Raw genomic sequence first — 20,008 nt, 5'->3', positions numbered from 1 at the left:
AACAAATTAAAAAGAGAGAAATCCACTTCATTGTACAAGCAGGCAACCATTTGAATAGAGACTGTTGATCATTAGGTAACTGTGTAAATTCATGACAACTGAACAAAGTCTTCATAATATGTCACTTTCATCAAGATGAATGTTAATGTTAGGTTTAATGAAGTGTTCATATCATACATTTATTTGTGGCACAGCGGTGGCACTGTGTCAAATCAGTCATTAAATAAGAGTCCTCCTGACAATTGTCTGTTTAGGTAAAAAAAAGAAAAGAAAAAAGCCTCGTCTAAGCCAGGAATGTTACGAAGCTGTATGTTACAAAGCAATATCTACAACTGCACGCTCTGGTGTGTTCATACCCCCCCTCCGGAGATTTGATCTCTTTCCTCCCAAATTCAGCTTCAAGTTGGCAAAAACATTGCGAAGGCATCCTTGATTACCATTCACCAATTCAATTTCCTTTTGTAAAGAATTAATTGAGATATCATTTTTCCCCAATCACTTTAATTGTAGGTGGCCACTGCTTAACAAAAGTTACTTTTCTTAATAGGGATAGAACAGCATTTGGTGAAATAAAATTGAATAAATAAATGTAACAAAGCCCCACAATATCGACCAACGGTGTGAATGTGCTGTATATATGCAAGCTACATTCACTGTCCTCTACATGCACTTAATACAATTTTAGAAAACCCAAAATGTAAAAGTAAAACGCAACAGGAGAAACGAAAGGTGCTAATAAAACATCACATAAACCCAACACATGCACAAAAGTCGTCATTGTGGAGAAGGATCCTTTTCCCTTTTAAAATACATTTGGACTTTAGCACTTCAGTCTCACTGGGCATGGTCACATCACTTTGATACAACCTGGGATAAACAAATCACACTTTAGTGGCAGTAACAAAAACAGAGTTGACAAAACTCAACATTTTCAAATGGGCTGAGAAATATGCATTTGCTTATCACACACAATATGAGCTTATGACTCAGATTTGAAGAGTAAAAAAAATATATCAAGAGAACAAACGCCTATTGTCAGATGAGTGTTACTCCACATTTCAGTGTTTCAAATCAGCATGGCGACGCCTATCAGTTGTACAGTTCCTGCTTTGAGAGCACATGCAAGCCAAAAACCTCAACCAAAAATAAGACTAGACAAAAATAAAATCTGTTAAGTTGAAACATATAATGGTAAAACCCAACATCTAAAAACAGGTAGAGCAGGAAGCGTAGGGTGGGGTGGGTATGACACGGAGGAATAATAAAACAGTGCCATCTCCCCCCTTAGCGCTACAGCAGATAAGAGAAGAACCTTCACATTCCAGCAGCCGGGAGAGGGAGAAAGGGAGGTGTTTACTTCTTCCACACCGTGTAGAAAACCCATCTGATGCAGCTCATTGAGGAAGGTCAACAACAAAGTACTACAGCAGGTACAGTCAATATGTCAGTGATGCGTGGTGAGGTCAGTGGCTGGGTAGACAAAAAACATTCAGATTGATTCAGACACATCCAGTATACGACTGGTGTATTGTATAATATTAAATACATAAACAAACAAATACATAAATAAATGACTATATATTGACTATAGGATTAAATGGGGGGGGTAATTTCAAAAGTACATTTTAGCCTTGTTATTATGTGTTCAAGTTTAGTTATCCATCAAACATTATTTGTTGTTAATAAATAAGCTAAGACATGCCTAATGTGCATGTTATCCTGTGTATTCTGTGCAGGAGCTGTGCTGATCGCTTCCTAAAATAAACAGCTACAGAAAAAGTCTGTACAAGGCTCCATTTTGTTGAGATTTCAACAGCAGAGTATAGAGCTGTCAGTTTTCCGAGCCTGGCAGCAGCACCCGAAGGCAGCACAAAGTTCTCTCTTTATGCCTCTGCCTGGCTGATAGAAGTACGTCGTCAAATGCGTGCATCTCGTTGCGACCCGACGAGAACGCGCACGAAGACACACAAACAACATTAATATTATTTACTGTCGATGATTAAATACCGTGTTTTAGGGAGTTCCGTTGTTGTTCGCTACGTTTGTGCTGTGTCCTCTGTGTTCCACTGTCTCTGTGATCTCCATGCTGAAATTAAACTCCAGCGCGATAATGTGTTCGACACGCCCACAAACAGAAACAAACCAATGCGAGCCAGAGCAGGCAGGCACACAGCTCCTCTGAGCCAGGGCAGGCACACAGCTCCTCTGAGCCAGGGCAGGCACACAGCTCCTCTGAGCCAGGGCAGGCACACAGCTCCTCTGAGCCAGGGCAGGCACACAGCTCCTCTGAGCCAGGGCAGGCACACAGCTCCTCTGAGCCAGGGCAGGCACACAGCTCCTCTGCCGACCTAGCCTGGATGGAAAAACCTCGCTCTGAGTCTTCCGGCTATGGGCGGAAGACCCGGAACCAAAGTGCTGTGCTCCAGGAAAAATATTCCGCTCAATTCTTGCATTCCGTTTATAAAACATGGGCGACACGAGTAACTAGCATTACATCGCTGTCGCGGCAGGACCTCGAATCACCACAACAGCAACTTTTCAGGAAGTTAAAAAAAACCTGTTTGCTCTTAAAATACTGAACCAAACGTCGTCAAAGTTGATTGTGTCATTACCGTACATTATTAATATCTTACTTTATTCTCGTCAGAAACCACTCCGATTTGCATGTTAAAACAAGTTTGCAGCCTAGGAATAACTGGAAAACATTTGATTGATCTATTAACGTCAGAGGAAGCCAGGATTAAACAAAACGATATCAGAAATACACAGCGCATCTGCCGTGTGTCTTTTCCGGGTTTAGTGTCCTGCGTGGGGGGGGTACAGACGGCGGTAGGGGAGGAATTTCATGGTTTGACTGACAGATTGAGGGCGAAATGGCGTTACGAGAATTACTCACAAGCTCGTTTTAATGCTTTCCCATTGGTTGCATTTGGTAAAACCCACACAGAGACGTGAAGGGTGACCAATGGCATCGATTCATGACAAAAAATAAAATCTGAAAAATGGATATTCGGGGTCCTGCCGCGAAAGCGACGATTCGCTAAAAACAAAGAAAGAAAGAAACAACTAAAATCAAATAATACAATTTCGGAGACAAAGCTTCTGTAGTGGCTTCAAAGACGTAATGTTATGGATCCGGCAAGTTTCTTCAAGTACTTCTTTGAATACTTCGTTTGTTATGTCCATGCTTCTTATTTTTTCTCTAACTCGTAGCGACTGCCTACTGTTGCATTTCTGTGGGGGAACGAAAACAGTGCAGCACAGGCCACCGGAGGACGGGGGCCGGGTCTTCATCTGTCTTCCTGCCTGAAGCGACGCATAGCAGTGATGCGAGATTACTGCCGACCCTATTAAACTGAAAACCGCAATACGCATGCGCAGAGTGTCAACTCTACTGAGTGAAGGCATCTACAGCAGGGTCGGCAAGCCTACCCTGTGGCCTGGAGAGGCGGGGACATGCAATGAAAGGGAAGGTACAGCATAGATTTTAACACATTCTAATCTCCTTTTAGATATTTGGGGAATTTTTAGAAAAAATAACACCAAGGACCATTAAAAAACAGTATTTAGACACAATATAATAATAATAATGATAATGGTAAAAAACAATAAAATAATACAATTAAAAATGTGTAATTTTGATTGGATTATCACAGTGTAGGCACTGCCTACCCTGGCTAGTGGCTACCCTGCAGTGATGTGCAGTGCACATCACTGCAATATGTACAGTGTCTTGTACTACAGCAGGTACAGTCAATATGTACAGTGTCTTGTACTATAGCAGGTACAGTAAATATGTACAGTGTCTTGCATGCTGGAGGCAAAACCGCTCCACTGTATGAACAGAGCCTTAAAACGTTCGGTTTAGGTTTGTGTGAGTTTTATGCAAGCTAAAGCTAGTATAGTAAATATGATGTGAAAAACAAAATGCACACTTCTAAAACTCTCGCAGAGTACCATTTTCTCAAATCAGGCACTGTGGTTTGTTTTCAAGCACTAGTGAATTACTGTGTCAGAAGGTTTAGCACCAATGAAAGGATACAGCTCCATGTAGGAGGGCACACACACCACCTCCTTGGAGAAGTCCACGGGACACGAGAGCTGTCCCAGCTGTTCCTCATATTGACTCAGTGCCTCTGTCAGATTTGCACAGTTGCCCTGATGACCAGCAGAAGCCAAAGATTATTATTTATGAGTCACACATGCTTGTAATGCCTTTGCTAAGGCAAAAGGGGAGGGTTAATGGGTCCTCCAATACTTTAACATTCATCTACTGTATCACACAGCAAATTGGTTGAAAATGGACAAATAAGCATTGGATTTTTGTTTTTCTAATGGGGATCTGAATATTCAGATTTCAAGAGAATAAAACCAAGAAACAACAAACAAAAACACCTTTGAAGTTGTAATATATGCCTAAGTTAAGTTAAGTTATCCTTTATTTATCCCCGTGGGGAAATTCATCCTCTGCATTTGACCCATCCTCTACTAGGAACCTTCCTAGAACTAGGAGCAGTGGGCAGCCACTGTGCAGCACCGTAGGTCTCAGAGTCGCACGAGGTGCTTCCTTGCAGCAAGGATGGTTGTACATCAGCCTATGTGAGAATCCGAGTTCTAAACGAAGTAAAATGTTAGGGTTGTCCTCAGCCGGTCTGCGCAGGTCATGTCGGAGACACGGTGGCAGTTGTGGGTGGCTGCGCCATTGTGCGCCAATCACCGGCTGAGGTGTGCCAGGATGCCATGAGGGCACCTGGGTGTTTTTAAAAGGTATTTTTCAGAGGTAAAAAGAAAGGCATTCAGTTCAGCGCCGCTAGGCAGGCTTCAGCATATGTGAGAATCCTCGTTTTCACTCGTAAAACCTGGGTTGTAGGACAACCCTAACGTTTTCTATGGTGTTTTCCTGTGAAATGTGCACCGCAACACACAGATAAAACAGACGGCGTAACTTGCGCTCCAGGTCGCGAGGCGTAAGTGGAGCTCTCTTTAAAACAGCCTCGAGATTTCTACAGTAGCAGGGCACAAATGCCATGGTGGCTGTAGGGCGTACAATAAGGTTGGGGATCACTGCCAGAGTGAGGGGCAACGTCGTGGCCGCCTTGAAATTCCTACCCTGCATAGAACAACCCTGTCCAGTACATCCCTGTGTAACCAACAATACATATAAGCCAATGTCTGTGGAACAAATGATGTGGCTGACCTAATACTACTACTGCAACTGCAACAACAACATCCACAATACCAACAGAGATACTGTTTTTCTTAACAACTTGTCATGTCTTGCCCAGTGTCCGAGGTTGTTTTCCTTCTTTGACTTTTTTTTGTCTTTACTCGTTTTATTTTGGTACTCACCTCTCATCTTGTTTCAGATCCCTACTTCCTGCCCTCGTGTGTTTCCCGCTTCTGTGATTGTCTGCCCTGCCCTGATGTGTTTCACCTGTGCCCACTGTCCAATTATCCCTGCCTCCCTTGTGTATTTAGTGTGTGCTCCCAGTTAACTGTGCCAGCTCCTCTTTGTAGAAAGAAGTAGGGCGCGCACATCCAGCAGCTTCAGCAGGTCAGGTGCAGGACAACGCACAAAGTAAACTCTGAAGAAAAGTAATGTCTGCACACTGAAAATTAGCTCCCAGGTCAGTTTATTTGACGTTTCGACACGGAGGTCTTCATCCTAATTCCTTCTTTATTCTGATGAAGACCTCTGTCTTCTTCCCAGTTCCTCTTTGTCCCTTGTCCCTAGTGTTTAGTGTTCCTGGTTTTCTTGATGGTGTTTTTTGGACCTCGTCTTTTGCCTAGCCCTTTTCTGGAGTGTTCGTCTTTTTGTGTACCAAACCTATTTTGCCCGAAGTAAAGACTTTCTGATTCAATGATCAAATAATCAAAATCTGAGTCGTGCACTTGAGTCCTCCATTCCTGTGTTCCAGTTTTGTCACAACTAGGCTAAAAATGTTAAGCAGTTACTACAGTCAAGAGTCTCACCTGTGTGAAGTATTTCCCACTGGGACGCAGTACTTTGATTGACAGATCTAAGATAAGACGCAGGAACTCCCATGTGGAGTCTATGGAGAACAATTACACAGGTTGAGACACACATGAAAAACAATTGTTATTTATGTTACAGCTTTAACATGTCTTAGGATTCACAGACCTTCTTCTGGTGCGGTGGATATGGGGACTGCAGTGAGGTCATTAATGACGTAATCAAACGTCCTCCCTTCCTGAACATACTTCTTCAGCACAGGGACACAGTCTTCCACTAGTATCTGAAATGGGTGAAAGAGGCAAACGGAAATCGTGACATCTTATTTATAATTCCATCTGTAACCATGCACATTTGCTCTGTAAACCTGTAAAGGAGCTTGCAAGATGCACAATTGCACATTCTGTATACTGTAAGTTCTTGCACTACAAACATCCCTAAACCTGCCAATGGCAACCACCAAATAGAGAATTATTTCTAGCAAATAGGAAGACAATTTGATCATGTGTGGTTATTGGGCAGAAGGGTTGCACAGTAAGGCCGTGATCAGTGATCACACAGGATGTTTTTCAATGCAGTGGTGTCTTTTTTCACTTAGGGTGTATTCACACCTGTAGGTCGTTTGCTTTGTTCCGATTCAGGTACTTAATTGATACAATTGTTGCATTTGTGCCTTGGTTTGTTTATGTTCACACAGCCACAAATCAAACAGTCCAAATTGTATTGCCAAGCCCCCTGGATTGGCCAGGAGACACTCCGGTAGGCTAATAGCCTCTCGGGATGGAAAAAATAATTCCCAGAGATTTTCCTATATCATTATAAGAATGCGTTTTGTTAGACCGACATTGTAGGCTACGTCGGGCATGCCCCGTGCGAGGAGAGAGAGAGAAAGAAAGAGGGAGGGATCGGGAGAGAGAGAGGGAGAAAGTTATTTATTTATGTAGGCTATGTAGCCTATGTAAGCCTATGTATTTATTTAGCCTATTTAGGGTATCGGGAATTTGGAGGTAGAAGATCAAAGACCCTCGCAACTTCGATCTGCTATTACTATCACGGAGACTTCAGAGGATTAGCCTACACATAGGCTATATGAACACCTGTCCTGTCAGGAATAAAATATTAATAAATAATTTAATAATAGCCTACGGACATTTCGAGGAAGACATGCAATCAGTCTGATTGTCTGATTGAACCAGACAATCTTATCACAAAGAAGGCTGGCTCTGATTACCACGACTTGTTGTCATTTATTGAATGGAGACCAGAGGTAAGTTGATTGAGTTCAAACTGCTGATGTGATGATCCAAAAATCCCCCAAAGTTGATCCATGCAAGTCACAAGTCGCCAAAACAGGATCTGAATGAAGATGTTGTCTTTAAACGATAAAAATGCTCGTTCTTCAGGCCATTACGCACAGCGCAGCTGACTACGGCAGCTGGTTTATCAAAAAATGCGCACCGTTTCGTGCAGTTGTGGCGGATCGAGGACGGATCACGTTCTCACCACGAACGAACTGCTCCAGAGTTCGTTTAAAGCGGACCGAGACCACCCTTTCTTGGCGATCTCGGTCCGCTTGTTTTGTCCCGCATGTGCGATTGCTGTGTTCACACTCCCCCAAACGAACCGCACCAAGGGGGAAACACACTCTGTTTCGGAACAACTGCTCCAAACGAGATAGGTGTGAATACACCCTTATTTTCAATGGTTTGGTGGCACCAGGCAGGCGTCTCCTCCTAATGTCATACATGTAACTTGTCCTCTGGATGCGGTGCATTTTGGGGCACCCAAGGGCACACTATGTCATTGTCAGACAGAGAGACATATAGCAGCGCATGGGGGACGGATGTTCCCCTGGTGATTAACGTTAACTACATCCTCAGTATGGAATGGAAGTATGGACTCCTCATCCTCTTATTCAAGTTATCGCTAACTTTCTCCTGTCCATTTTTGTTTTATACCAAGTTAATATTTTTTTAATCCTCACATTAGCTACTCGATAGATGTAGAGATGTAATGCTCATTGCACCCTTTAGGCTCTTGCACTCTGTTACTAGTGACGCTCAGAGCTGTGTCTTGCGCTCAGGACAGAAATGTCTCCCATGTGATTACGGCCTAGGAATTTACAGATTCATATTCCTTTTGGAACTACCATTGAAATTACAAATAGCAATTAGTAGTTGCTGCTTGTGTTTGCAAGCCTAACATGTACAGTATTTAAACACTGCAATACACAATTGCACATCATGATATACATCTGAAGCTTTTGATACACATGAACTTGGTCATCTTTCAGTTTCATGATTTTGAATGTGTTAAAAATTATATGATCCCAATTCACAGTTAAATATTAAGTGAAATCCTACACAGCTTACCGTTAAGACATGAACAGGTTTTCTTAATGATATGGAAATTATTTATATAGTCAGTCTTTTTGAAAACTGAATTTGTATGGCCTTAACATAATTTCTTTTTTTTTATCCCATTTGAATAGCCATATTCAACACTCACTTGGTAACAGTCTCCCTGCAGGTTGTCCAGGATATTGCCACAAGTCTTCCTCATGTGCGTTCTGCAGCCATCTATCACCATTTGGTCAATGTACACACTTTGTCAAGGCATGATCAAACAAATAAAGCTTAGCCTAAGTTCAAGCAGGAAGACCATCTTCACTACTCAACCCTCTCCCTCTCTCTTCCCCGCTCTCCTGCTCGTATCAGTTGATTAGGGGCGTTGGGGGGGCACGGTGGCGCAGATGTAGCACTGTAGTCTCATGACAAGAAGGTCTGCTTCAATTCCCGCCTGAGTCACTGCTGGCACTAGGGCTATGTCTCACCATGCCTTCGGTGTTTATAGTGCCTAGGTGAGCGATCTCGTGAAAAAGGTCCTTTCTGTGTGGAGTTTGCATGTTCTCCCCGTGCTCACCTGGGGTTTCCTCCATAACATCAATATGAACCTCACACTAAAAGCATGCAAGACGTCGCCTGACCAGCGATGGCTGAGAAGAAGTTGGTCCCTGGGCGCTTCACTGCAGCTGTCCATTACTCCTGGCCTGCCCCATGGAGGAAGGACGAGCCAGGACGGGGGAAATGCAGAGATTGAATTTCACCAGCCACTGTCAGCATGTGTGTGTGTGGCTGGATGCATTCATGTGTTGTGGTTGTGTGACAAATAAAGACGGGTTTGTCTGTCCAGTTCTTCTTTTTAGCGCTTTTGCTAAACCAATCAGAGCTAGCCACATTGTCCTATCAGCCAATCATGCCTGTCAACTTCAAAAGCTGTTCTCCTTTCTTGTGTTGTGTGGATTCAGTCTGGAGTCTAATCGCCAAAGACTTTTCACATTCTCATAATTATTGTGCATGTGTAAATAAATACATGTAATTGTTCACTAAAGAATGAGTCTCTCCTGATTGAAGTGCAGATGCACAGTAGTGCATGGCCATTAATAATTCAGTCACTAGGTACATGTGAAGAGAGAGATCTAAAGGTTTAAAGATTTAAAGGATATCTCCACCATGGTGATCATCTTTGGCTTGAGCTTGACCACCTCAGCAAGGATCCCTCCATCACCGCCACCTAATATCAGCACCTCCTTTCCAGCATAGTTTTCCTGTCCACTGCCCATGATGGCTTGGGTGTAGGCCAAGTCACTCTCCGACAGGTCTGCAAGTTAAACCACATTATCTACAGATATCACTTGCTGGTACATGACTTGCAGCACTTAAATTAACTTAACCTAACCCTAACCCTAATAAATAAATGTAATAATGCAGAGGACTAAACACAGCTGCCAGTGAACCTTGCCATTGTATTACTATTTTTTTGCACAACCTTATTTCTACAGTTACTTTTATGTCAGTTTAACACGTTTGTAACAATTTACATGTTTTAAAAACAGAGGACTCAGCCATTTGAGTCAACAGATGTCAACGCAATGGTTTGTTTTTGAAGAAAAGAGTAAGTGACGAACAACCATCAAACCATTTACTGTACAAGTAGAAACTAAGTGCACATTTCATTCATCTATGTACTTGCAGTATATTTACATTAATTTACTTTACTTAACACATTGTATCCATCATATTTTACCTGACACACCAATTAGATGCCTCATTAAATAAACGAATAAAAAAAGTTTGTAAGCTTGTGTTTGGTTGATCATATCTCTGCTATTTCTGTATCCTCAGCATTGGAAAGCCTGTTCATTTCCCTTTACAATAATACTGAGGATACAGTAACAGCAGAGATATCATCAACCAAACAAAAGTTTCCAAACTTTTTTTTAGGAGTTTCCTTTGTGAACTTTGCATTGAAATCTGTCTGCTTATTCTCTATGACTAGCGATTTTGAGCTGAAATAAGCCATGCGTTAGTGTGTTATAGTGTTGTGTACACTTACTAATATCTCCATTGAGGACTAGGATATTTCCAAACTGCTGAGAGTGCAAAATCTTTATGTTTTGGTATGCAGAATCTTCATCGTACACCACCCGGTCTATGTCATACTCCACCAGTCTGCCATCCGCTGTGGGCCAGTATCTGTCAACTTGTGCACCTCGGGTAAGAGCTGGGAGCCTTTGGGGGAGAGGTGGACAGTCCAGTATAGTGTTAATGTATCACACAGAGCCTTTGGGGGAGTGATGGACAGTACAGTATAGTGTTAATGTATCACACGGAGCCTTTGGGGGAGTGATGGACAGTACAGTATAGTGTTAATGTATCACACAGAGCCTTTGGGGGAGTGGTGGACAGTACAGTATAGTGTTAATGTATCACACAGAGCCTTTGGGGGAGTGATGGACAGTACAGTATAGTGTTAATGTATCACACAGAGCCTTTGGGGGAGTGATGGACAGTACAGTATAGTGTTAATGTATCACACAGAGCCTTTGGGGGAGTGATGGACAGTACAGTATAGTGTTAATGTATCACACAGAGCCTTTGGGGGAGTGGTGGACAGTACAGTATAGTGTTAATGTATCACACAGAGCCTTTGGGGGAGTGGTGGACAGTCCAGTATAGTGTTAATGTATCACACGGAGCCTTTGGGGGAGTGGTGGACAGTACAGTATAGTGTTAATGTATCACACAGAGCCTTCGGGGGAGAGGTGGACAGTACAGTATAGTGTTAATGTATCACACGGAGCCTTCGGGGGAGTGGTGGACAGTACAGTATAGTGTTAATGTATCACACGGAGCCTTTGGGGGAGTGATGGACAGTCCAGTATAGTGTTAATGTATCACACAGAGCCTTCGGGGGAGAGGTGGACAGTACAGTATAGTGTTAATGTATCACACAGAGCCTTTGGGGGAGTGATGGACAGTCCAGTATAGTGTTAATGTATCACACAGAGCCTTTGGGGGAGAGGTGGACAGTACAGTATAGTGTTAATGTATCACACAGAGCCTTTGGGGGAGTGATGGACAGTCCAGTATAGTGTTAATGTATCACACAGAGCCTTTGGGGGAGAGGTGGACAGTACAGTATAGTGTTAATGTATCACACAGAGCCGTTGGGGGAGTGGTGGACAGTCCAGTATAGTGTTAATGTATCACACAGAGCCTTTGGGGGAGAGGTGGACAGTCCAGTATAGTGTTAATGTATCACACAGAGCCGTTGGGGGAGTGGTGGACAGTCCAGTATAGTGTTAATGTATCACGCAAGATGAGGGATGAAACACCACCTTTCAGCTAAAGTTAAAGTAAAGTTATTTTTTCTTTTTATGCTGATGCTTTCTTTTCCTTATTTATTGTTTGCTTGTTTCCTTTCTCTTTGTTTTGTTTCTATTGTATGCTTTGTATGGATTATTATTATTATTGGTTTTTCTGAGTTAGAGACCCTGTAAAAGCCTACCTAGGGTTTCCTGTCTCTACCCGCATATTATTTTGTTGTTTTCATTTTGTCTGTTTCTGCTTTTAAATAGGGGAGTGGGGGGGGGACATGCATCTCCACACACTTACCTTTTGATCCTCGTAATATTGCCTTGTAAGAGAGTTTTCAGCTTCTTTTCCAGTGCATTTAAAAGCTGTGGAGGAACAGGTGACTCTTTAAACACCATAAAAGCTCCATTTAAGTACATAATGTCTGTCAAGCAATGAGATAACTCATAGGGCTGACTAGGAAGCATTGTATTAAAGAGGGAGGACACATCCTTTTCTTACTAAATTGAATTAAGTATTGTGCTTCTTTTATATCACCTACATTGTCTAATTGTGCAACGTTATCTTCTTCGTAACACTGCAGATCAATGGTGACCAACCCATGGGAGTGCACACGCAGGATAACAAACCTGAGTGACAAATAGAAAGAAGGAGGGACAGCAAGAGAGATAGAGATTTAACGCTAACAGGGACAGTAAATGCAGTGTTCGACAAGAACAGTTGTCCAAGTCTGTGACAAGTGAAAGAAGTGACACGCATCTATAACTGTCAATCTATCAACATAAAAAAATAAAAAATAAAATAAATAAAAAAGAAAATCTGCATGGGTTGAAAAAAACAAGTACTTTTATCTGAATTTAGGCACACTCTGTGTGACCCCATTTCGACCAAGAGGGCTGGTTAAGCTAGTGTTGCTGGGAAAGTGGAGATCGAGATGAGTAATGACGTGGCTTTCTAGCCAGCATGGAAAAGCAAACTGGTTCTTAGAAGGTTCGCAAGTTGAACCAACTGCAAACCGGCACCAGCACCAGCCCGAGTTCCAGTTGGTGGAAAGAGGGTATGTGTGTATCTGTGCTTCAGTATTTCAGTATATAGCAGTAGTATGCCATAATGACAACATCCCACCTCCCACATCAAATGTACCATGGTGGGTTAGGGTTAGATAGCCTTTGATAAGCTAGTCAGTTTAAATTTGGCAAACAACAAATCTTGTTCTTACCTGCCCTTCTTGCCAACAAAAGTAGCAAGGTATCCATGCCCCTCTGTGTCATGGACAGTCTCTGTCATTTCATGCTCCTGAAATATGGATTGTAGACCACGAACTGTCGAAGGACTGTCAGCTAGAGAGAAAGGGAAAGCAGAGGAGGAGACAGAGTGAGAACATTGTAAACTAGAGCGACCGCACAGTGGATATATGCCTCCGCCAACAAGTAAGCAGTCGACATGCATGTCTGTCCAGACTTTGACGTTTGAGCCAAATATGAAGAAATTCCGTCAAGGTGTTACTGAGATATGGTGTTACCGAGCTTGAAAATGGCGTTCGTGAGGTCACAGTGACCTTGGCTTTGACCACCAAAATGTAATCAGTTCATCCTTAATCCAAGTCAATGTTTGAGGCAAATTTGATGAAATTCCGTCAAGCCGCTGCTCAGATATCGCGTTAACGAACATTGGACGTACATACGTACAACCGGAATCCATAATGCCTCCGGCCTGGCTATCGCCAGCGGGAGGCATAATGAGGACTCTAATATTATTCGAGTCGACAATAGTTGACTTCTGTTGAGGGGAAAAAGTCACTGCCAAGATTTCATGACCAAATTAGAAATTGTGCAACCTGGAAATCACATTTGGGCACACTGGTGCACCTACAAATTACTGGGTTCTATTTTCGTGAGAGTGCATTGCCTGTCTTTCCATCACACTTATTCTTGTAATGGTTTCACTTCGAAATACACCGGTACTGTAAATGTAAATTGTAGCTTCTGTACAAGGTACTTTGTAACTGTATTTACAGCGAACTGCTCTGAACAAATGGGAAAATGTTTTTGTATGACACAGTTGGGCATCTTCATGTAACGCCCATCTTTTTTTGTGATAATTCTTTTTAATTAACAGATTATTCAACAGAACACAAAAGAAGAAAAACATAAAAACCACACACACCTACAAAATCATGTGAGGTCTCCAGACCATATTTCAAGCAGAAGGCCACTCATGCATAATCCGATCATCCCCTGACGACAGTCAAGTTCTAGCATAACGTAGTCATTCAAAGCCCTAGCATGACGCCTGCTATGACGTCAGATAATCCTCATATATATAGCAAGGGTTCTACGTCACCTCTCTCTCTCTGGCCGATCATAGCAGCAGCTAGCTCTCAGCAGTCCATTTCCCTTGAAGCCGCCCTCTGAAGCGTTGTTTTGCACCATATCTGCAGACCGAATCAGCACCCCCAAGTCCTCTCTACCCGTGGACAATCCCCGCGGATCTCTCAACGCTCCCCACTCCTGGTATGTCGGATCCCGAGCCAGAACAGTCCATGGGCAGCGACGACAGCTCAAACAACGATACCCTGTTCCGGATCGGCACGGAGCGCATTGGCCTTCCGAGATGGCCGGGCCGCAGGCTGTCAACGCGGGGCGCTCCACTGCGAGGGGCCGCCGTGAGATGCCATGTTCTACGTTGTCTTGCACGTCGTCAATCTTTTCCTTGCCATCTCCATTCACGGAGCAAATCGGCTCAAGCAAAGCGGCCATTTCCCTCCAGCCAGGAGTCCGCCCCAAGTCAACAACAGACTTTCAGACTGACAATCAGTGACTAACATTTTCGTTTAGCAAGCAGCATGCATGCAGCCCCACTATTCTTCATCGGACGGGTGTCCAGGCGTCCAAGCATTCAGGCTTCCGCGCCGCGATCATCGCGTCCCCAGGCTCTACCAAGGACGGGGTTGACGACCACAGCACACCGAGCATACCCCGGAGGACCAGTCACCCGTGGATGCGAAAGGACCCATGAGGAAAGTATCATTACTTCAGTATTTAAACGGGCAATCTACCAGTCCAGTAAAATTCAGACGTATTCATCTCTTTAATACTCCGTCTGCCCGCAACGGCCCGCCCCACCAAACAGAAATACATTGCTCTGAAAACACCACATGTACCGTAGGTGTCCCTCGTGCGCTGACTAAATAAAGCGAGGCTGACTGACTAGTTATTCGGCCTGTGATCTGACCATTCTATCCAGTGGGCATCTCAGCCTGCCTATTTCCGACGCCGGTGAAAACACACCGCATGCGTCTCCTGCACGTAAGCTGCGCGGCGCGACCATTTGCGACCTTGTGCGCAGCCAGTTTTCATTAGGACACCATGTTAACAGATCTGTCAGTCCACACTGAATTGCGCGCAGCGCGCCGCTCAGCTCTGCTCAGCGCCCGCTCAGGGCCGCTCAGGTCAGCCTGGATTTCTATTTTCCTGCGCGGCCGTCTGCGCCCATGAGCGACTCTGTCAAGCTGAACAGATCAGATAAGGGCAGACAGGAACTCCGAAACCGGACATTCGTCAAATAAAACCAATTTCAAAGTAAAATAATGTTTATTTACGTTGTTGATTGCCCCTTTGGAAGCGTGAAAAGAGAGAAAGAGCAGTGGGAGAGGGGGAGCGGCTTCTAGGGGCTCGTTGCCTGCGGAGCAACAAGTAGAGAGCTCTCGCCTTCTCTCTACAACAGCACGCACTGGGAAAACGGGAGGAGAACAGACAAATATGATGCAATTGCATTTTATAACGAAGGTAGCCATTAACTGTTATCCCAAACATATTACTTTAGATATTTATGTCGTCATTTACTTGGCCATGATAACGAAGACAGGAGATCTGGGGCAAAATATATAGCGGACGAGCAGAGCGCGCAAAGTGAGCTGCGCTCTCTGTGTGGACACTTTGAGCGACTTCTGCGCGGAGGTGCGCTGCGCGGCGCATGCGCGCAAGTTTCGCGTCTGGTATGTCGCCAAAGCGGAAATCGCTTTCTGGCAAATGGCCAGCGGGAGTCACAATTTAATAATAATAATAATAATAATAACAATAACAATAAGAATAATAACCACGCAAGGGGCCATTCTAACACCCCTGGCCCATGGAGCTTGTCTGAGCATCTGCTAGAATGAGCGTTACTGCACAACTTGGGAAATTGGGACAAGTTACAGTAGCTCGCTCACAGAACACACATAGCTTAAAATAAAATAAACAGTAGTAAATGCAATGCAAATGCAGTATTAAGCAATAAGCAGAAAAACACAACATAGCATAGAATAACTAGTAAATGCAAAAAGCAAAAAAAAAAAAGAAAAAAAGAAAAAGTGGAATGTCTAAGTAGCAAAATACAAAATACATCAGGCAAGTATACATTCCGTGTCAATTATCATTATTGCACCCTGGACTATATTAAGTCGGCTTGCCCTATACGTTACACGTGGCTCAGCCAGGCACAGTTAACCTATCGGCTGGCTCAGTCTCAGGGAGACTGAGCGTCTCCGAGGTGCTCTTTTAAGAGAGGCATTAAATAGACCAATGGCCACAGGCAGGAATGATTTCCCGTGCCTCTCCGTACTGCATCTAGGTGGAATCAGTCTCTCACTGAACGTACTCCTGTGTTCGACTAGCACGCCGTGGAGTGGGTGCGAGTCATTGTTCATGGTGCAACGTAGCCTGGACAACGTTCTCTTCTCTGACACCGCAGTAAGAGAGCCCAGATCCAGCCCCACAATGTCCCTGGCCTTACGGATCAGTTGTTGAGTCGTTGGCATCCGCTGCCTTCAGCCTGCTGCCCCAGCACACAATAGCATACAGGAAAGCACTAGCCACTACCGACTCATAGAACATCCTCAGCATGGTCCGGCAGACGTTGAAGGACCTCAGCCGTCTCAGAAAGTAGAGACGGCTTTGCCCCTTCTTAACCATAAACAATACCAAAGCTAAAATAATTGATACAGCGTCACGCTAGTCAGGTAACAAGAGGCTGCGAACCCCATCGCTATATGTGGCCAACCATAACATATCACTGCAAGTTGCAACTACTGTAGCAGTCCATGGTGCACTTGCAAGGCGGTGAAACCATCGCTTTCTCTCACTTGTTTATTAACCAGTTTCTTTATATCTCATGCATTAAGCACTACATTTCAGCTGTTGCCGCCAGAATGAACCGTTCGCCCCATGGACCTTTCAGTCTGCCCAGAGTGCCCGAGATGCTACGGCACTCCAGCTTCAGCGCTTCTCCAAGCCGGTTCCCGTCAATCACCGTGAATCTGCCCAGACTTCCCCGTGGTCTGGCCCCAGCTGCGCCAGCAGGGCTATGAGCAGTCCGTAGCAAACGGGCTTATGCTCAGGGGGAAAAGATGGTCGCTATCTGATGACATCATCACCGGCCGTCACCGCCCCGGACCGGCCCCTCGGCTCCCCTGTTCCTCATCGCACCTTGTCACCACATGACAAGATCCTGGTTCATCCTGCACCTCAAGCAGACGCTCCAGCAATGCAACCTCCCGACGAAGAACTACTCCAGCCACTCCTTCAGGATCGGAGCGGCCACCTCGGCCGCCGAGCAAGGAGTGTCCGCCGCCTCCCTCCAGCAAATGGGCCGCTGGTCCTCATCGGCATTCTCCAGCTACATCCGCCCGGAGCAGGCGGCCATACTGGCGGCCCAAAGAACCCTCCTCCCTTAATCGGTGAGCATGGCAACGAACAGTGTCCCGGACTTTAAAATGTCTCGTTGGTGGTGGCTCCCCGTAAGCATGGCGCCAGTAAGGCGCAGTAAATTCCCCGGCTCATTTTTGAGGGGGATAGAGAAAGAGAGAGTCGGAGAAAGTCAGGGTAGTTGCGCCAAGGCAGCCAAGTAGGCCAAGCCGGGAAGCGCCAAGTCAAACATTAATGTACCAAGATCAAAGGCCCGACCGAGTTGGGAGCGCCAGCCGCAAATAGCTTGTAAGTCGCTAAAAAGGCCGAAGGCCGGAAAAGTACAATCGCGAAGCGCCAAGGCGGCCAGGTGAGCCAAGCTGGGAAGCGCTATCGCGAGGTGCCCGACCGAGTTGGGAGCGCCAGCCGCAAATAGCTTGTAAGTCGCTAAAAAGGTCGAAGGCAGGAAAAGTACGTACCAAGATCGAAGGCCCGACCGAGTTGGAAGCGCCAGCCGCAAATAGCTTGTAAGTCGCTAAAAAGGTCGAAGGCAGGAAAAGTACGTACCAAGATCGAAGGCCCGACCGAGTTGGGAGCGCCAGCCGCAAATAGCTTGTAAGTCGCTAAAAAGGTCGAAGGCAGGAAAAGTACGTACCAGTACGTGGGGCGGCTTTAGCTCAGGAGGTAGAGCGGGTCGGCCAATGACGCAAGGGTTGGCGGTTCGATCCCCGCTCCCTCCCAGCTGCTGTCGCTGTGTCCCTGGGCAAGACACTTAACCCTCCTTGCTCCCGATGGTGTGTAGGCACCCTGCGTGGCAGCCTGCCGCCATCGGTGTATGAATGGGTGAATGTAGACTATCTACTGATTGTAAAGCGCTTTGGATAAAAGCGCTATATAAATGCAGGCCATTACCAAGATCGAAGGCCCGACCGAGTTGGGAGCGCCAGCCGCAAATAGCTTGTAAGTCGCTAAAAAGGTCGAAGGCAGGAAAAGTACGTACCAAGATCGAAGGCCCGACCGAGTTGGGAGCGCCAGCCGCAAATAGCTTGTAAGTCGCTAAAAAGGTCGAAGGCAGGAAAAGTACGTACCAAGATCGAAGGCCCGACCGAGTTGGGAGCGCCAGCCGCAAATAGCTTGTAAGTCGCTAAAAAGGTTGAAGGCCGGAAAAGTACAATCGCGAAGCGCCAAGGCGGCCAGGTGAGCCAAGCTGGGAAGCGCTATCGCGAGGTGCCCGACCGAGTTGGGAGCACCAGCCGCAAATAGCTGTAAGTCGCTAAAAAGGTCGAAGGCCAGAAAAGTACAATCAACTACCGGCGCCTGCAGATCTCAATTAACCTCCGGTAATCAGATCTTCCTTTTGGGGGATCTCCTAGCCTATGCAGGTGCCCTCCTCTTGCCTCAAGAGCAGCGCCACTGGCCAATGGAGTCATGCGCCAAAGTATTTGCCAAAGATTGCTAAATAAAGTTTGTCAAATCCTACCAACTGGCCTCTCATGATTGAAGTGAGGTCTCCATATTTCAAGCAGAAGGCCACTCATGCATAATCCGATCATCCCCTGACGACAGTCAAGTTCTAGCATAACGTAGTCATTCAAAGCCCTAGCATGACACCTGCTATGACGTCAAATATGACGTCAGATAATCCTCATATATATAGCAAGGGTTCTACGTCACCTCTCTCTCTCTAGCCGATCATAGCAGCAGCTAGCTCTCAGCAGTCCATTTCCCTTGAAGCCGTCCTCCGAAGCGTTGTTTTGCCCCACCCACCTCCCCAGTCCGCCACCAACGAGTCTTGACTCCTGATCCCCCACGGGGGGGGGGGGGGATCTCCTAGCCTATGCAGGTGCCCTCCTCTTGCCTCAAGAGCAGCGCCACTGGCCAATGGAGTCATGCGCCAAAGTATTTGCCAAAGATTGCTAAATAAAGTTTGTCAAATCCTACCAACTGGCCTCTCATGATTGAAATACATACACATATGCATACATGTAACGCCCATCTTTGTTCCATCACATATGTCAAGTTGTCAACAGCCTCCCAACCGGACTGACAAGTAACGTTAACTGCCCTAGCTGAGCAGGACTGAAGCTGTCGTGTAGTCTGTCCAAGCTTTAATATGTGTTAACTTGTGTTCAGTCTAAATTATATCTTTCATGTTTTGCAGCTGAATGCCAGATCCAATGTTTTACAGACAGCTCATGTGGTGCAGGGCAACTGTGTGTTGGATGAATAGGACACTACATTGTTATGGCTTGATTGGGTAGCAGATCCGAAAATACCTCTACAACATACATGTGTACACATGTGTTCTGACAGGCCACCGATGCCTGGGGGTGTGTAGAGTACTGGTTAGAGTCTAGCATTAGAGAGTCAGAAACACCTCCACCCACAACAAGTAATGGTTGTACTGCAGAATTATATCCTTGGAAGTAATCTACTCCATTCTATTGTCAAAGTTTTTTTGTACATAAAACCTAATTTTATGTTTTTTTAACAACTCTTGTGATTCTCATGTCGCAGCATTTTGTGTGTGACTGTCAATCTTGTTTACCATTTTGTAATGATAAGGTATTTGTGTGCATACTTGGGATCAGGATATGTACTTGTCATTGACTGTATATTTGTACTGCATTATAAACTAAGTAGAGACACATACATTATGAATATGAATACAGTACAGGGGTTAAGCTATGGTTACAACTAAAAAACATTTT

The 20,008-nt window shown here is 45.0% G+C and overlaps 1 protein-coding gene across 1 annotated transcript in view; it reads right to left on the bottom strand.

Annotated features, from left to right (window-relative positions):
* Positions 1-157: 157 nt before the first annotated feature.
* Positions 158-20,008, bottom strand: part of sms (spermine synthase) — a 21,038-nt gene continuing 1,187 nt past the window's right edge. Inside the window, exons 2-11 of the mRNA XM_083635648.1 lie at positions 12,851-12,971; positions 12,173-12,260; positions 11,932-11,996; positions 10,370-10,545; positions 9,480-9,634; positions 8,483-8,572; positions 6,143-6,257; positions 5,974-6,053; positions 4,043-4,158; positions 158-1,384 (exon numbers count right to left, since the gene is read on the bottom strand). Coding sequence (XP_083491774.1) covers positions 1,354-1,384; positions 4,043-4,158; positions 5,974-6,053; positions 6,143-6,257; positions 8,483-8,572; positions 9,480-9,634; positions 10,370-10,545; positions 11,932-11,996; positions 12,173-12,260; positions 12,851-12,971 — 1,037 coding nt within the window. The 3' untranslated portion in view covers positions 158-1,353. The remainder of the gene's footprint in view (positions 1,385-4,042; positions 4,159-5,973; positions 6,054-6,142; positions 6,258-8,482; positions 8,573-9,479; positions 9,635-10,369; positions 10,546-11,931; positions 11,997-12,172; positions 12,261-12,850; positions 12,972-20,008) is intronic.

Source organism: Poromitra crassiceps, assembly GCF_964638095.1.
Source record: "Poromitra crassiceps genome assembly, chromosome: 1".
In the NCBI taxonomy this organism is placed as follows: Eukaryota; Metazoa; Chordata; class Actinopteri; order Beryciformes; family Melamphaidae; genus Poromitra; species Poromitra crassiceps.
The sequence above is the reverse complement of the archived record's forward strand: the minus strand, read 5'-3'. Positions and strand labels throughout refer to the sequence as shown.